The sequence below is a fragment of the Xenopus laevis genome, chromosome 1L, assembly GCF_017654675.1.
Source record: "Xenopus laevis strain J_2021 chromosome 1L, Xenopus_laevis_v10.1, whole genome shotgun sequence".
NCBI lineage: Eukaryota > Metazoa > Chordata > Amphibia > Anura > Pipidae > Xenopus > Xenopus laevis.
Window position 1 is genome coordinate 81,887,035 of NC_054371.1, and position 18,083 is coordinate 81,905,117.

Genomic DNA, 18,083 nt, shown 5'->3' on the forward strand with positions numbered 1-18,083 from the left:
GCCACGTAAAAAAGGCTTCTTTTGTGCAGCTTATAAATAATAGTGGGGTCTATTAACTAACAGAATAAGGGTGAATGTGTGATCAACATACTTTGTCTTCTAAAAAAAATAAAAAACAGAAACCAATCTGGATTTATGCAGCTTAGTTATCCTCACGTACAAAGTACTGTTTTATTATTACAGAGAAAAGGGAAATAATGTGTAAAAATTTTAATGATTTGCTTAAAATTGAATCTATGGCACTTTCTGGACAATAGATCCCATCCCTGTATACAAAAATGTATTTTGAATCCTTATTTTTACCGAATGATGAAAATTCTGATACCATTTTGCCATAGGTTATAATGGTTGTCATCACCTCAGAGCACCTGCAGAAAACTCTAAAAAAGCTTTATTAAATCACATTGAAACATATGATTTACATGCAAAAATGCGACAGAAAATTATTTTTGTCCAGTATTCAATTTTTCATAAACGAAGCAAATATTCACAAATGAAAAAAAAAAAATCCAAAAAAATCAGTGCAAATGTTAGTATAGCAGCCCCTTATTGTCCATTTTCAGTGTGCTAGGATGCAAATGAAAGTGTGTACAGTATGTTCTGTAATGTATGGAATTCATATTTAGACAGGACCAATGTTTCTGCATCCAGATTTAACCATTTTTCTGTGCACCTTAATCAGCACTGCCCTACCTTTGTAGATGATTGTATGTATTCTACATTTCTGGAATGTAAGTGCTTCTACTGCATGAAGGGTAATGTCCCCAAGCTTTTTGGGGCCCTTCAGAGAAACTAACATCCAGGGCCCCACTCTTACAGCAATTAGATAGAGACAGTGTCAAATGGTATAGAGGTACCATAGGCTTTTGGTGGAATTAAGAAAGGATCACAGGGAATTTTTCACTGGCCCATTAAGACTTCCTCTGATACTCTGGCGTGTTATTCTGACCCTAGCCCTATTATTTTTGTAAATAATGGATGCTTCCACCAAAGAGCTGTATAATATAAACTTGTGCAAAAGATATATCAAATATTCTCTATTACCTTTCTGTTTTGTTTTATATATATACTGTATAATGTTGTAGCAAATGAAGTCAAACTACAAAATGTAGCCGCAAACAGGTCTATATAGTTTTAAATACCCTAGGGGTGATCAATAGCCATGGATGTAAGGAAAAAAAAAGTCATTAAAATAGCTGGTACGTGATAAATAATTTCAATATTTGTACAATTTATGGAATGTGTGCAAATCTAACATTTTAGTATGATATAAAAAAAAAGTCAATAAAAGCAATGTCTCATTTCAAATGATGTAATAACCTAAACTATACATTTCATTTGTATTTAATATATTTATATATATAGTATTACTAGCACTCTACTGTATAGGTGGCAATGGTGTGATGGTTCTTATACACACACACTCGCTCATGCTCACACGGATAGATGTGATCACCTGCTTGTATGTAGAAATTTGGCATTAATACTATGCGTATCCAAATATAAAACAATCACTTCTCATTTTAGGAAAACTAGATTCTCAGTATGCAAATGTTAATGAAAATAGATTTCAAGCCGTGGAACACGCACACGTATATATATATATATCTACATACATACATAATATTGTTACAAACAGCCACCTTTACTAAAGCAACTTTAAAGTACTATGTGTTCTTGCTTAATCAGTATTAGACATGGGCAATTTCTAATGCCCATTATTAAAGGTGCTTGTTGGCAACTCTTACATACATATGGAAAGGACACATCATACTGTATGTAGCATAATGGAAGCTTTCTCCCATGAAATATACGGAACCTACAAAAAAACATTTTATTCTATACAATTACATAAAATCATATGCACTGGTACAGTGCAAACAGACTAAAAGGGGCAGTATACTTTTTACAGCATGAGCCCAGTCAATAGGGCTTCTGCAAAACATTTTTATATTGAAATATATCTATGCCTTTTGCTATTTCTTGCACTTTGCAACTTCCTAGTTTTGTTCCTAGCTGTATAATGAACTAGTTTTGGGCCTTATTTATCAAAATCCAAATTTTTCTGGGTATTTTAATAATAAAAGTCAGACCAAACTAGAATCCACGATTGGACTTTATTTATTATTAAAAAAGATTGATTAAATCGGATTATGGACAAACAGTAAAAAAAATTGACCAAATCGTATGATTTTTTTCTGAGTTTTTACCCGAATCTAGATTTTTTCAGGCTTTTTCCGGAAATAGTTGATTTTTCTTTCAAATTCCAGCGCAGACCACAGAAATTTCCAAATAGGATAGGTACTTCTCCCATTAACTTACAGTATATATAATTTCGGTAGGTCTGAGATCCCGGATTTTCAGATTTCCATCCTCGGGGGGTTTTTTTTCCACAAAAATGGATTTTGTAGTAAAAACATGCATTTTTTTGAGTTTTTGGAATTCAGACTTTAATAAATAACCCCTTTATCTCAAAGCCTATCAAAGGCTGCAGCTTAGGGAAAGGAGTTTGTTTATGCAGAGCTCATTATCTCAATCTAAAATATTACCCTGTTTAGAGTGGGAGAGGGGTAAGTCCAAGGTAAACAAAACAGTGTTTTAGAATAGTAAACAATTTCAAAAAAATAATTACAATAATTGGATGAATGCATTTTCCGTGCAAGTCCTATATTTTAGGCTCATGTTAAGCAAAGGTACATATAGATGTATACTGCTCTTTTAGAGTTGTTTTTACTGACATAGTAATGGCTTTTTGTATGTCTACAAAATTGCATTCTTACATTTTTTGTGGCCTGAATTATTATTATTTCTTACTGCATGGTTTCTCCATTGGACCACGGGTAAAGGACCCAACAACAGTATTTCATAGTAGAGGCAACAGAATATAATGCAGAGTACTGATGTTAGTGCGAAAGCTTTAGCGAAATGTAAGGGAGAAAGTACATTAAAGAAACCGAGAAGCTAATAAAAAAAGCATCAATGAATGAAATGTTGAGGTGAACGGAGAAACTTTAAAATACATTTACAGACAGAATCAAGGAAGATAAAGCAAAACTTGAAAATAGTTAATCTGGATATAAAAAAATACATCCATGTTAGTCCCATATTTTTACAGAAGCTCCTTGCAAGGGGAGTCCTAAAAGAAACAGTGAAGAGACTCTGTTATAATTTCATATTGAGGTGCCTCGGTCAGGGTCATTACCAAGATTAAGCCCTAGAGAAGGAGTTGCTTGATAGGGGATGGTTGACATAGTTTTAATGGGACTTCTAAAAAATCCACCATTGGGTGCCCTGTGCCTAAAAGGGCCAGTTCTGTGTTCAGGCACGTTGCCAAAGGAAAAACCAGAAGCAGCTTTAGAAGATAAGTTACGGCTAAGAGTCTGAATCTGCTCTGGTATAAAAGTTGTAGTTGTTATATGAGTATTCCTGAAGTCACTTATTTGTTCCAGAGTTTGACGATTTGGCAAAGAATCAATGTCTAGTGGTGTTAGGTCAATTGATGAGGTGGAGAATTGTTTATGTGGACTTTCATCATCTGTACACAGGCTGTTTACACGTCGGTGGAGATGTTCCAGGTCAATTTCTTTGTCATCCTGGAGAAAAAAAGAGGAGAGGGAAATGAACAGTATTCAGTAGGTACCTTATATATCTGCTGCTGGGGAGTTACCACACCAGCTCACTAATACACTTTACTATTAATATCCATTTCACTTTCCAAGTACGTACAGATTTCCCATTCTAGAACTTACACTGATAGGAGCTACACCACCAAAGCTTCAGCATAACAAATCCTTTAGACAAAAACAACAAAAAAATGTATCTGAAAAAAAAAAAACTTGCTAATGTATAAGCAATCAATATAAGATTTTATATTCTCATGCAGGCATTTATACTCGAATTCATGCCTATATCATCTTAATAATCCATACTACAGTTTTGTTTTGGGGGGGGGCAACAATCTCTTGTTAAATAGTTGTTGTAACATTCCAAAAGTAATACTTTTCTTTAAAATATATGCTCTAATAAGTGTTACCTTGTAGCTGTATGCACTGTATATAGTGATTAATTCTTTAATTAGTCATTTAAATTAACGGAAAATAATTCAATTTAATCCTTTAGTGTTTCCGCTTTTATTTATTTTGATATTTAATAATCAACAAAACTGACTTGAGAAATGTGCATTTTTTTTAATGCCTCAAGTCTAGGCAACAATGTGGTCTTGGGTTTGATAAACAGTGTTTCATGCAATCAATGTAATATGTCAATGGCATTTGCAAGTCTTCCTCCTATTTTAAGGAATTAAACATTATTTGTTTTATATTACGACTGCAAAGAATCATAACAATAAGATGATATATACCAGCAGTGTAACTTATGTGCTCCAAGCTGGAAAACTGTCTTTGATGGTAGTGGTTTAACTAAAGTGTGCTGCCCCCCCTGCAAAAAAATCTTGAGGGGGTCAGTGCCAGTCCTCCTGCCCATTTCCTGCCGTTGCCCACTTTCCACCCAGACTCCACCCAACCCCCCCAGACACTACTGATTATCCGCCACGTGCTGCAACACTCTGCTTTCCATCACAGGTAAGAGAGCGGCTGGGGAAAGGGAGAAAGGGTTCTTGTTGGCTATAGAGGAAGCAGACCCTGGAGTCCAGGCCCTCCTTTTCCCCGGGCCTTCCTGCGAGTGCGGGGTCTGATGGCTCTATAGTTATGCAATTGTTTGATGGACTGGCCAGACCTCAACACTATCATGCTCTTGTGGGAAAAGCATCACCGTAAGGTCAAAGAAAAAATCCCTACAAGCCAGTTGCACCTCCAGGAGGAGCTACAGAAGACATGGGTTGACATTTTCCCTACAAAAACTGACAGCTGGAATGCCAAAGGTCTGCAAAGCTGGAATTGCTGCAGATGGAGATTTCTTTGAGTTTTATGAATTCAATACATGAAAAAGAATGTACATTGCCATAATTTCTGATCAATTTAATGTTACCTTGGTAAAAAAAGGAATTTCTTTCTATCAAAAAAACATTTCTGGGTGATGCCAAACTTTTGAACACTAGTGTATTACTGTGTTTAATGTTTTATTGCAACATATATTCATCAAGTTTCACTGTAATTGTGATATTCTGTCATGAGGCATTGTATTAGAAAGTGTCTGTGTCAGTTTGTGTCAGTAAGTTAACTCTTCCCTTAGAATGTAAGCTCTACAGGCAGGGGCAATTCTCATCTTACGCCTCTATATGCGTGGCACTTGATCTTGAACTTAATGTTATATATTTTATTTATGACTTATATGACCCTTTTCTGTTCAATTATCATAGTGTTCTCTTCCAAAATGTGCCTTGCCCTTAGTGTTACAACACAAAAAAAATTTCCTGGGACACACAATTACTATGCTGCTATGAATACAGTAGAAGGATTACAAAACACATTTTAGGCTGAAGCTCTTTTGTGAGGCTGTTATTGCTACTTAATGATGGGCTATTTAGTCTGTACTTTTTTAAAATAAACCTGTAATCACAGCAGCTTCAAAAACTCATGCACTACTAACTTTTCTTCTATCATAATTAGAAGCTGCACATTTACACTTTTATGGTTATAATTTAGATATTGGGGGAAACACTGTCAAATAAATATCCATTTGCTTTAATAGCTTAATAATTTTTGTTTGTGACACCTTTGTAAAGGAAAAGAACAGCCGGAACTTAAACTGATAAATAAATCAGTTTATGTATTTTAGAGGACTGAAATGAAAAGGTCAGCAATAGAACCAACTGCTTTTATTATACATAACGATATTACAACAACTAGCAGTGTCCATATTCCTCTGCCTCATTTCTAGAAATGAAAATACTTAAAAGAACAGTCATAACATGCATAACATTATGGTTATAATAATACCAACTCTGAAAAGTGTAGGGATTCATAATTGAAACATGCTTTTATACAGTAGGGATGCAACGAATCCACTATTTTGGATTCGGCCGAACCCCCGAATCCTTAACGAAAGATTAGGCCGAATGCCAAACCGAATCCGAACCCTAATTTGCATATGTAAATTAGGGGTGGGAAGGGGAAAACATTTTTTACTTCCTTGTTTTGTGACAAAAAGTCCTGCGATTCCCTCCCGCCCCTAATTTGCATATGCAAATTGGGCTTTGGATTCGGTAAGGCCAGTCAGAAGTATTCGAGCAAATCCGAATCCTGCTGAAAAAGGCTGAATCCTAGATTCGGTGCATCCCTAATATACAGTATCTAGTAGAATTAAGGCAAATGAATATTTATGGGGGTTATTTACTAAAACAATTTTTTTCTGGTCGGGCTTGTTTGGGGCAAAAGCTCAAATTTTTTGTGGAAAAAAAAAACCTTGAATTTTTTGAGATTTATCATACCCTGATGCTCAGTGGCGTAACTAGTTGTTACTGGGCCCAATAGCAAATTCAATTTAGGGCCCCAAAATATTTATAAGTTGGCCTATTTTACCAAGATATATTAAAATTGCCAATTAATTAGGGTCTCACTGGGCCCCCTACACTCCTGGGCCCCCCTGCAACCGCAGGGTCTGCTTCCTCTATAGTTACGCCCCTGCTGATGCTACAAAAATCCAGAATCCAAAACCCAGCATCTCAAACTTGTCGAGATCACGTATACGTCAATGGGAGATGTCCTTTTCCCAATTTTAGCCTGATAATTTAAAAAATTTGGCAATAACCCTGAAAAAAATCGAGCGATTTAGGAGAAAAGTTTTCACTTGCTTTTATTGTTTTTTTTCTGAACCAATTTTTTCAAGTTATTTTAATGATAAATAAGGTAAAATCGTGGATGGGAGTTTTGTCGAGCTTTCTTTATTAAAAAAAATTGATAAAATCGGATTTTAGTACATAACCCTTTCTTGAAAATGTTTCACCACCAATCTGAGTGGATTCTTCAATTTAACTGAAGAAGCCACTCAGATGAGTGGTGAAATGTTTTCAAGAAAAACTCTAAATGTCCAGTTGCCTTTGACTTAATTCTACTAGATACATATATATCATTACCTAGTTAAAAGAGAAGTCTCATAACCATGCATATAACAAAAAAAAGTATACTAATTGCAGTATATTGTGAATTCTTTGTGTTATAATTCAACAATGTTCTACTATGGAATAAAATAGTTTTCTAAAAAAAACTTTCAAGAGTGCAAAGTGCAGAATAAAATTCTAGTTAATAATTGTCTTCAAACTGTAATAAAAGCCAAAAAACACAAATATGCAAATATTCACTGCTATAAAAAATGTTCCAAAATTGTTATCTAATATTAGGAGCCAAGTTGTCAACAGTTGTTATCATCTATAGCAACCAGCTGTAACATAATTAGTCCCAAAACCCAGAACTAACCCCAAGACGCCAATCACAGCGCACACTTCTGCCTATAACCTCTGCTTTTCACTTTGGAAGGAGCCCTACGCTACTCGGATGCCGAGGACCAAGGGAAGAGGAAAGGACAGAGAACAAAGAGCGTAATTGAGGGTCAGGTAGATACTAATCAGATAGAACAGTGCTAAAACAGGAGTCAGGGATGTAGTCCAGGTCACAAGCCAGGGTCAACACAAACAGTAGCACGGTTCCAAATCAGGATCCAAAAGATCAGTAAACAGGCAGAGGTAGGTACAGGCAGCGTAGTAGCAGAAATCAGGGACAGGTAAGGGTTAAAGAACAGAGATCAGAACAAGAAGACCCAGGAGCTAATAGGAAATAGACCTATGTTGGGCAAGGAATAATTGGCCGAGTGTTCTTTAAATATTTAATTTTGGTGCCAATCACAATGATTTCTGATGTGGTGCACCAAATAAAACAGACACGCATGTGCAGTGTGCGTAAAGTCCAGACGTGTTACAAAGCACACAGGAGAGGAGGCGTGGGTGTCCCCACCGCCTCCCAGGTATTATTACAGCAGCATTCTTACCCCTTTACAAACATTTGATTGGTTGCTGCTTTTTATTACATGAGGTAAAGTGATAACCCTCAAATACAACAGTATATAACGCATTTTCTAACCTAAAAAAATTTGAAAAATTCTGATGCAGATGCTATATCATATATAACTTTCTTATGTTCTTTGTAACCTTTATAGAAGTGCTCTTACCAAGTGAGCATGGGGACAAAACTGAGTTATTTATGTAAAAGAAGGCAGTGTGTATAGGGGATCAGACAAATGCCTCCCTGTTTTTCTGTCTGTGACATCATCCAGCCCAGTTACAGGCTGGAGAGCCATCCAATTGGCTGGGCGCCGCAGTGCATCCCTGGAAGAGGGGGAGTGCCTGACTTTGGAGCCAAATGTACAGGGTTTCCCACAGAGCTTAGAAAGGAAAATCCCTGCTGCAGCAGCTAAAGAGTATCAGATCTGTGGAGAGTGACATGGCTGCTTAAAAGGAGTTCCAGGAAGATGGAGAAGAAAAGGCTGCATTTTGCTCTGCTGGAGAAAGTATTTGAGCATCAAGGAGAGCCAATTTCTTTCTACTGCCTCTGGATACTTTGGCCAGGGCTGGAACTAGGGGTAGGCAGAAGATGCATCTGCCTAGGGCGCAACTGAATGGGGCACTGGGCAGGTACCTGTCTTCTGCTTACTCCTAGTCCATGTTCGCTGCTTTCCCCTCCAGCACTCTCTCCTATCTGCCTTCCTCCCTCCCCTCTGAACGCTCTCCCCTATCTGTCTCCCTCCCCTCCAACACTCTCCCCCACCTCCCTCCCCTCACACTGTGATCGGGGGGGGGGCTGTCACATGGGAGCGGTTACTACTTTCAAAGGGAAAGGTACCTTGGGGCAGGTAGCTCTACCTGGGGAATAAGAGCTCTTGGGGAAGGGACAATGAACTGAAAGGAGTGATTCTGCATTTATCCACCCGGTGTGGCACTGTGGCATTGAGAGACTGTGCCAGGGGTTGATAGTCCACACAGGTTCCCCAGAGTAAAAGCTATATTGTTTGATTTGCATTTACAGTTACTAAATACAGTTTACATAAAGTTTATATCTGTTTTATTGCAAACTGTGTGTGTTTTATTTTTCCTAGCGTAAATCCCCTGAGGGTTCAATGGTTATATGTGCAAGGTGCAGAAAAAACTTTGCACACTCTTCTGGTCTTTCAGAATTGCTGCAGGTCTCGGTATTCGCTACCCCCATGAATTCATGCTAACTGCATTGCTTGGCTTTATTTTGCCATAAAATATGTAATATGAGGCTTTACCTTTGGAACCATTTGTACATAAAACATTGAACATAAACTAATAAATATGCAATTGCTTTTGGAACAATGTGCAAGGTACAAGGGGTGCAATGTTGTCTGCTAAGCAGACTGTGCGATGTCTGTGTATGAGTCTTATGGCCCAACTAGACTATTCCATTTGTTGCTAAAATGATTGCGACTCAGCAGAATGATTTGGGCTATGAGTTTGTATCCACTTTTTTGTAACACTTTTTCACAGTCCATTTCCTTCTATCAAATCAACTTCTCTTTTTTGCTGAACTGTCATTCTAATTCCTGAGGCACAATGAGGAGGGGGGAAGGAAAGCACAGCACTACTTGCAATGGGGGAGAGAACATGACTAAACTTATTGCAACTATGACCCTTCAAAATAAAGAAGAAGTGTAAGAAGTTCATGCATGTTGATACAACAGCTCAATTATAGTTTTATATTGAACATAATTGTATATTCCCATGCTGAAAACTTATGCACGAAGGAGAATATAGTAGAAACATCATATAAAGGGGAGAACGAGATTTGGTTCTTTGGCATGCCCTGGGATGGGGCTTGTTTTAGCACCTTTTGTTGACTAATATATTGTAAACAGCAACTGTGCTCCCTTTACCCTCTACAAATGCAAATAGAATCTCCATTATTTGGAATAAGGTTGTAGGGCAGGGGATCTACAGGAAAAAAATTATAACCCCCCCCCAAAACATAGTGGATAACCTTTTCCCTTGTTGATGATGTACAGTAGGGTGCAGTGATCATGGATGATGTGATTTTCTTTTATGAAGCATACAAAATATGGTGGCAAAAAAAAAAAATGTTTTTGGTAAAAAATAAATTGGGCCTCGTTTTTTTTCAAAAAAGAAGAAATTTTTTTTAAACTAATTTTCACTAAGTATGTTAATATACAATGAGCTCCTCAATTATCTTTTGTACACATAAGGGATTTGTGAACAATGGTGAAAAAATATAGAGACACATGTAGTTGCCCATAGCAACCAATTGGCAGTGAGCTCTGTCTACTACTAGTTAGAAAATAAAAGCCAAGATCTTATTGGTTGCTATGGGGGACTGCACTTGCATTTTTCTGACCTAGGTTCATAAATTAGCCCTATGGTTACTGAAAAATTCCAGTCTGAATGTGTTATAACCAACACTGGTACCTGGTTTACAAACAATGCATTTGAATAATATTTTGTTAAAATGAAATAAAATACGAAATTAGTGCTTTCTCGTTAAGGTTTTGTTCATCTTTTGAGCAAATTGCAGCTCTGGAGATCTTGAGACTACAGTATAGTCATTGATACCTTTTACCAATTAATGAATTTAGTATCTTAAAGGAGAAGGAAAGGTTAAAAGTTAGTAAGCCTTATCGGAAAGGTCCACTGAAATTTGCAATTAAACCCTCAAAGTAGTGCTGCTTTGAGTCCTCTGAGTCATCTGTCAAAAGAAACACTGCATTTCTTTCCTTCTATTGTGTACACATGGGTTTCTGTATCAGACTTCCTGTTTTCAGCAAAAACCTCCTTGCCCTGGATGTGAGCAGGCTCAGTTTGCTCCTCCCACTTCTCTGCTGTAATCTGAGCCCAGAGCATTGAGAGACTCAGGCAGGAAGTGATTTCACACCAAACTAATACTACAGCTGCTATCCTAAATAAACAGAGCTTCTAGAGCTTTTTACTCAGGTATGGTAAAACATTCTATAGAATAAATATAGCATTCTAGCGTGCACTATTCCAGCTAATCTAGTGGCAATAAAATACCTCGGTTGCTTTCCTTCTCCTTTAAAGGAGACAAATAAACATGTGCAAATGCAGCTATTGTATGTGCACAATGAGAATTACAAGAGTTCCTTTAGATTAATTAAAGTCAGTTCAGCTGTGGATCTGTTATGCTGCCATTGGTAATACCAAACATACTAGGCCATTTAATAACATGTGGTATCTTAACTCTGCACAGTTACTATATTCATTTCTCTATATATTTGGTATTTACAGTAAAGGCGGGTGGTGAATACCTAGAACATTTTTGGTTTGTAATAAAGAAAAAAACAATAAAAATAACTAAAATCATTTTTTAACAGAACATATTCCTCAGCTTGTGTATCTGTAGCTCTTGTGCTATCAGCATTGAACTCCAGGTGTACTGATGAGGGCTCCATTAGGCCTTGTGCTTATCAGAAGAGAATCCTGGCCATAGATGTCTGCCTGTAAATAATAAATCCTATTATGGAGAGGTGGGGATGCCAGTCTATACTTTCAAAATACTTGAAATAATGCTGTGTAATGTATTGTCTGAGAGGGGCTACAAGCTCTGTTATTGGAATCACTAGACTGTATGCAGGTAGCATTGCTTGTCTAGGATACCTTTACTAAAGGCACTAAAAAAGAGAAACTAAAGGCACTAAAAAGGAGCAATTTGTGGCACATGTGTGCTTTGGTATAAACATGGGGTGGAGAATGAATGATGCAGAATTTTGACAGATTTTTTTATTAAATATAAATTCTAGTGACAAATGAAAATAGTAATGTCAATGTTACACAGATCAAAAGAAATACAGACATAATCAAAAAATACAGGCAAAACAAATAAAAATGCAAGGATGATAATGTGAAATGCACCAATTCTAGATTGCATTTTGGCACAGAATACTATCCAGTATGATAATAAATGAATGTTATTTTTAAATCATTGCCTCATTTTGTGGCAACAAGGTCTAAATAAGACAAAGTTTCATTATCTATTATTTAATAAATGGCAGAAGAGCAGAACATTTTTTGCTGCAATTCTCATTTGCACCAGAAGGTGCCAGATTTAGCAGCAAACCATTTAGAAACCAATGTATTCACATTCTCCTCTGTGATACTTGTCTCGTTCTCAGGACATTTACATTCAGAATGCATACATTGCATTGATTCGTACAGATGGAGCACTCAGTATTACAACATTTCATGCAAGAAGTTCACACATTTCTTCCTTGTGCTCCATTGGTCTCAGTGGAAGGCCCTCCTGTGAAAAACATCAGAAATATCATGCTGTATCATTGCAATACCGGACACTCCATCTGTACCTTTAACAAATATCGTTTTTTTTTTAGTGGATGCACATTATATATTCAACCAATAAAGCTTGGTGTTATGTCACATATAAAACACCAAAAACAAGAATTAAAACATCTACTGCTTAAAGGAGAACCAAACCCTAGAAATGAATATGGTTAAAATGCCATATTTTATATACTGAACATACTAGCCTAAAGTTTCAGCATCTCAATAGCAGCAATGATCCAGGACTTCAAACTTTTCACAGGGAGTCACCATCTTGGAAAGTGTCTGCAACACTCAAATACTCAGTGGGCTCTGAGCAGCTGTTGAGTAGCTAAGCTTAGGGGTCATTGCAAATTATCAAGCAGAAATGAGGTTTGTCTGTAATATAAACTGATGCTACAGGGCTGATTATTAAATTCTGTTGCTAATTGCACTGGTTTCTGAGCTGACATGTAGTAATTATCTGTATTAAGTACTAATCAGCCTTATATTGTGACATTTCTGTTTTGTATACAAAGTATATTGGGAGTTGGTCCCTAAGCTCAGGGAGTGACAGCAGAACAGAGCATGTACACTGAATCAGCAGAAAGTAAGATGGGGAGCTACTGGGGCATCTCTGGAGACACATATCTTTACTGCTAAAGGGTTGTGGTTGCCTTGGGCTGGTACAGAAGCTCAAAATGAATGCACAACATTTCTAGCCTATTTCTTTAGTTAAGCTTTAGTTCTCTTTTAATTAGGCACACGTGCAACCTACTGTCCATCTGTCAAAATAGTTCTTCTAGAAGTAACAGCTCCATCCAGGTTTAAAAAAAAAAAAAAAACACATAAAAAACCTTTAATGCAGAACAAGGTATGACCTCATGTTCTAGATCACCACTGGCCTTTCGTCAAGCTTGAACAAAACTTAAACAAAGCCCAATGGTGGTGCAAACAGGCCTTTCTCTAAGCTAGCTAGTAGTGACTTGAAGTATCTCGGCTGAGGGAGATCACATTCTGCTTTTAAGTATTTAAACTTGGATTTTGATGTTTACTCTACAAATTCTATAAGGCATAAAAACGCATGATCCCTGAGCCTACGTGAATGATGAGCAATGGCTATAATGTAAAATCAAATGTTTAATTTATTGAATAATATTTCTGGTTTTCCAAGAATGCCCTGTGGAAGATGTTGATGCCTTTGCTTATTAATGAGTCGTAATGTCTGCATAATATGTTTGAACTGATTTATTATTTAAAGCAGGAGCTCGGAGGACATAAATTACAGAAGGAAAAACAGAGTTCAGAGATCATAAGAAATGTGTTTTAAACTGACTGGTTCATGCTGGATCCTCAGTCATTTGTAGTTTTAATGGGTTGTGGTTACATAATTGATACTATTCAAATCATTTAAAAGTCTATAGGGGTCATTTGTGAGCGGGCGTTCTATGAATTGTATACAATGGAGCGGATATGTATACACAATATATTAAGGCACTCCTGCACTTCCACATGTGACTAATGCTTCCAACCTGATAAATGGTGTCCAACCACAACTATCGCCAATGGAGAACCACAAAGCTACCACTACCCTGGACCTGGTGGTACCTCCAGGGTTCTCACAGTATGTTGCAGTAGTAGGTCCACCTATTGGATCCAACTTGCACCTGAGTTGCATCAAAATGCAAGCACAATTGCTTTGAAGCATTGGGTGCAATTTTAACAGATGCAACTCTGAGCAGGGCTGTAGAAGGCAAGACCATGCTGTCCCCTACTGTGAGAAATGCAGCAGTATGAGTGATCCAGGGAAATAACATACATCCTCAAACCTCCATGAACAACTGCAAAGGCAATGTTATATTAATGAAATTGGAACAAAATGTAGAAAAATGTATAAAGCAACATTGCTGTTCAAAAGAGGATCTTGTATTTCTTCATGTAACAGTTTTATATCAACTTCTTCTAAAAATGTGTAACTGTGCAATAATATGTCATCACATAATGTTCTGTTTGTTCACATTTGGATCCAGTTATTGTAAAGCTTGTGCTACCAGATTGAATATCAGCTGAGACGTGTTAAATTGTACACTATAAGCACTAAAAATCTGTGCAGCATATTCTGTACTAATAATGAAGCTGTTTGTCTCCTGCCACATGGTCGGTCTCTAAGTGAGGCTGAAAGGACATCTGGTGTTAGAGAATCTGATGCAAAGTGGTATTTAAAAAAGCATCTTTTTATAATGTTGGCTGTGCTGTTCTTTTCCTGCTGCTTAAGAAATTTATTTTTTGCTTCTGTTTAGTGGCAAGAGCATGGGCAGGGGCTATGATATAGCATTCGTACCGTAGCTCTAGAACTTTTGGGTTTCTATCTCAGTGTAAAGTTATTTGGACTCCTGAGCGTAGTGGTAGTGTTACAAGAATTAGATATTGAGATTTTAAAATAAACCATAACTTTTTTAAAAAACGTAACACTTTGAATAAAATGCCCTAAACTGGCAAATGTAAAATAGTTATATAACTATAGTTTGTAAGTGCAGTAATTTGAACTCATCCACCTTTTCTACAACATTTTTGATACATCGTAATGAAAATGAATAAAGCAATGCTAAAACAAGTTAATATTCACACTGAGCTTGGCATACAGTTTCCCCTGCTATGGAAGCATTTAAAAGGCAATGTGAAAGAAACACTATAGTTTACTGCCAGGAATCAAGTTCATTTTTAAAAGCTGTAAAAAGTGGTATATTTTATTAGTGGTAGTTACATTTTAGTTGCAGTTCTTCCTTATCGGAACTGAAACACTGACCTTTTTATTATCTTTAAATAAATGTCTCTCGTTATTGTGCCCCTCGTCTTTTATTGACGTGATTAATGCCGCAATCATTTTTATTTAACTGAAAATGTATTTGTTTCTTTCTCGCTGTGTTTCAGTCAAACAACAACAGAAAAAAACACGTAATGAAGAGGAACCAGAGATAATTCAAATGATAATAGCTGCTATTGTTTCTATACAAATGTCATGATTCTGAGCATCTGTTTACTTCTTCCGTTCTGGCTCCAAGTTGGAATTTGGCAGTATAGCTAACAGATAGAGTGGATAATTGAAAAGACCAAAATGTACTCTATTTTCTTGGCTGAATTTGAAATGAGCTCTGAGTAATTCATCACATTTTTAAATATTTGATTCATCTGACCTACTTTGCAGTAGGCTAGTAGAAAATGCAGTATACCAAGAAATATATTGCTCTTTAAACCACAACTCAGGGAACAGGAGGATTCAATATTTCATATTAGGCGAGGCTGCCAATCGTGATAAGTGACAATTTCATTCAATTTATTTGTCAACAGATTCCAAATAGACAATTATTGTGATAATATCCGTAAAACAGTCAGTCTAGTTCATGTAATATCTTTTGACGCTGTCCAGTGACCTTTTGCAAACCAATCGGCAGTTAGCCTTAACTTGTTTGAAATGATGAAATCTGAAGCCTTATTGGTTATGAGTAACTTATTAAATGAAAGATGTAACCATTTCATTGTTTAAGGGGCTGGAATAAAGATGTGCAATTCAGGCATGCATTTGCACAAGCAAATTTGCATAGAAATTTGCATAGCTTAAATTGTCGTGATTCCTAGTGAATCCGGCAATTTTTATTGGCTCTTATCTATGTAGAACAATAACGGCCATAGACAAGCACACGTGAAGAGGCTGCAACACTCTACTAAATATCTCCATTGAGAAAAGTCCCAAGAACTGAAACTTCTTCTACTCTGGAAGTAGAGAAGAATCAAGTTTAGTCATCTAGTTTGGTTTAGTACACTTTAACTATACTCAGAAATCAGGAAGTGAAAAGGAAAAGTAAATAATAAAACTTCTCATATAATCGCAGAGTATAAATAGTTACCTCTTTTGATGGCACACGGGAGCCTTTTTTCTTGTTCCACCATGTCTCCACCATTGCTATGAAGCAGGATAGTACAATGCCTGCTGCTAGGATGCAAAACACCCCAGCAAAACTTTTAATATCCAGGGCACTTCCCTTATGTTTAGTGTCCATTGAAGAATGAAGATCACATTGTCCATTCCTTGGCCACCATTTATGTTTTAATAAATCCATGTCTCCATTTTGCTGGAGTTCAAGGATCCTGCCAGAAAAGCACAAATACAGAAGAAATAAATGCACTGTACAATTTACTTAGGGACTATACACATTCCAATTTTGTATTTGAACACATACTAGTAAACAATTCAGAAAGAGTTTAGTCTGAAGTCATTTCTGAATGATCCACAAGGTGGCGGCCTTTCTACACTATTTGTTTATGATACAGATTGGCAATTATTGATCTTCCAGGCTGAAAATAAGCATTTTACTCAGTGCTATTGAATTTTTTATTTTAAATTCAAACAATTATCCATGTTGTAATACCCTTGATAATATAAGTGTAAAAATCCTTCGTTCAGTACGTTCCAGACCATGGTAAATTAGACTAGAAAATTATTCACAAGTGAACAGTTACATCCTCCATTGGGGTTTCATAGTTCATGTGATATAAAATAAGGCAGAATGCCCATTTCTCACTCGGCACCTTTTCTCACTCACTGCAAAGTTGTAAGTGGCAAAGTAATTGCCTACCACTTAGCACTTGGGTAATTCAATTGTTCTAAAACGTGTGTAATCTCCGCCTAGGAAATGCATAAAATGTTATATGGAGTGTTGTCATTTCTGTCTAGCTGTTGTTTGCAGCTCTTTATAGTACAATGCCAGCTGTTGTTCAAAGGGATTTGTCCTGTTTATTTAAAATCATCTGTGCTTGGGTAGAACATGCTGCCTTGGAACATTATTCTAATGCACGCAGGAATCTGGCTACTAAATGATACCAGAAACAAATGCAAATCATAGTTGATATTCAGACTGCATGGCATCTACAGTAAAGAATTGTGGATCCCCTATATTGCCCAAAACGATTTTGAGTTACCTTAGTGTTGCCTTCATGATCAGAAAGATATAGACATTGGTGTCAATAAATGATATAAGGATTTATTTATGTTTGGTGGAGCAGAGTGCAAAAGAAAGGTGCAAACTGCACCCTGCCCCATGGTGAGCACCTAAGGTTGCAGGTCTTTGCACTCCAGAATGAACTTGAGCTTTTCTCATGAATACTGTGCTGTACTGATGTGGGGCAGGCTTGGGGAGACACAAAGGAGCTTTAACTGCACTTCATTATTAATCCAGTGTGTAGTACAGAATGCAGCAATAGCACAGACATTATAGCTGGGCAAATTAGCATTTAGGGATGCTATTGTGTGTGCCTTAGTGCTCTAGCACTTGTATCTGGGGAATTGGTAAATGTCAATGATTAACAGAGACTGATAGGTTGGCACAAAACATTACAGATAGGAAGAGACAACACTGCATTTGTAAATTACCTCTCCTGGTCACAGCATGTACCCTCTTACAGTAATTGTGAAAAGGAACAAAAAAAAGCTATAGGGTGAATTTCACTGGAGTAAATTTTATAAAAAGTTGTAACCCACTGCAAATGCAATAATAATCAACTCAATGTCATCAAATGTGCACCTTTCTGCTGCTTTCTGCTGCTTTTGACCTTCCTCTCCATTTCAATTGTCTAAATTTACTTGGCCTCCTAATGTTCTTCCTGTTCTCCCAACCACACTGTCTTCTATAATGGAATATATATATATATCTACATATATATATATATATATATATATATATAGATATATATATATATATATCTATATCTCTCTCTCTCTATCTCTATATATATATAAATAAGCTGAGAGAGAGTTTCGCACAGGACTTAAAAA

At 36.7% G+C, this 18,083-nt stretch overlaps 1 protein-coding gene across 5 annotated transcripts in view; it reads right to left on the reverse strand.

Moving 5' to 3' along the window:
* Positions 1 to 373: 373 nt before the first annotated feature.
* The window catches only part of grid2.S (glutamate receptor, ionotropic, delta 2 S homeolog), a 612,233-nt gene continuing 594,523 nt past the window's right edge, over positions 374 to 18,083 (reverse strand). For 4 of the 5 annotated variants that reach the window (XM_018252173.2, XM_018252166.2, XM_041590791.1 and 1 more), the window contains 2 exons: positions 16,159 to 16,399; positions 374 to 3,593 (listed from right to left, as the gene is read on the reverse strand). In XM_018252173.2, the coding sequence (XP_018107662.1) occupies positions 3,171 to 3,593; positions 16,159 to 16,399 (664 nt within the window). In that variant the 3' untranslated portion in view covers positions 374 to 3,170. Of the gene's footprint in view, positions 3,594 to 11,468; positions 12,237 to 16,158; positions 16,400 to 18,083 lie in introns of those variants that run through there. The other variant, XM_041590803.1, reaches the window with a different exon arrangement.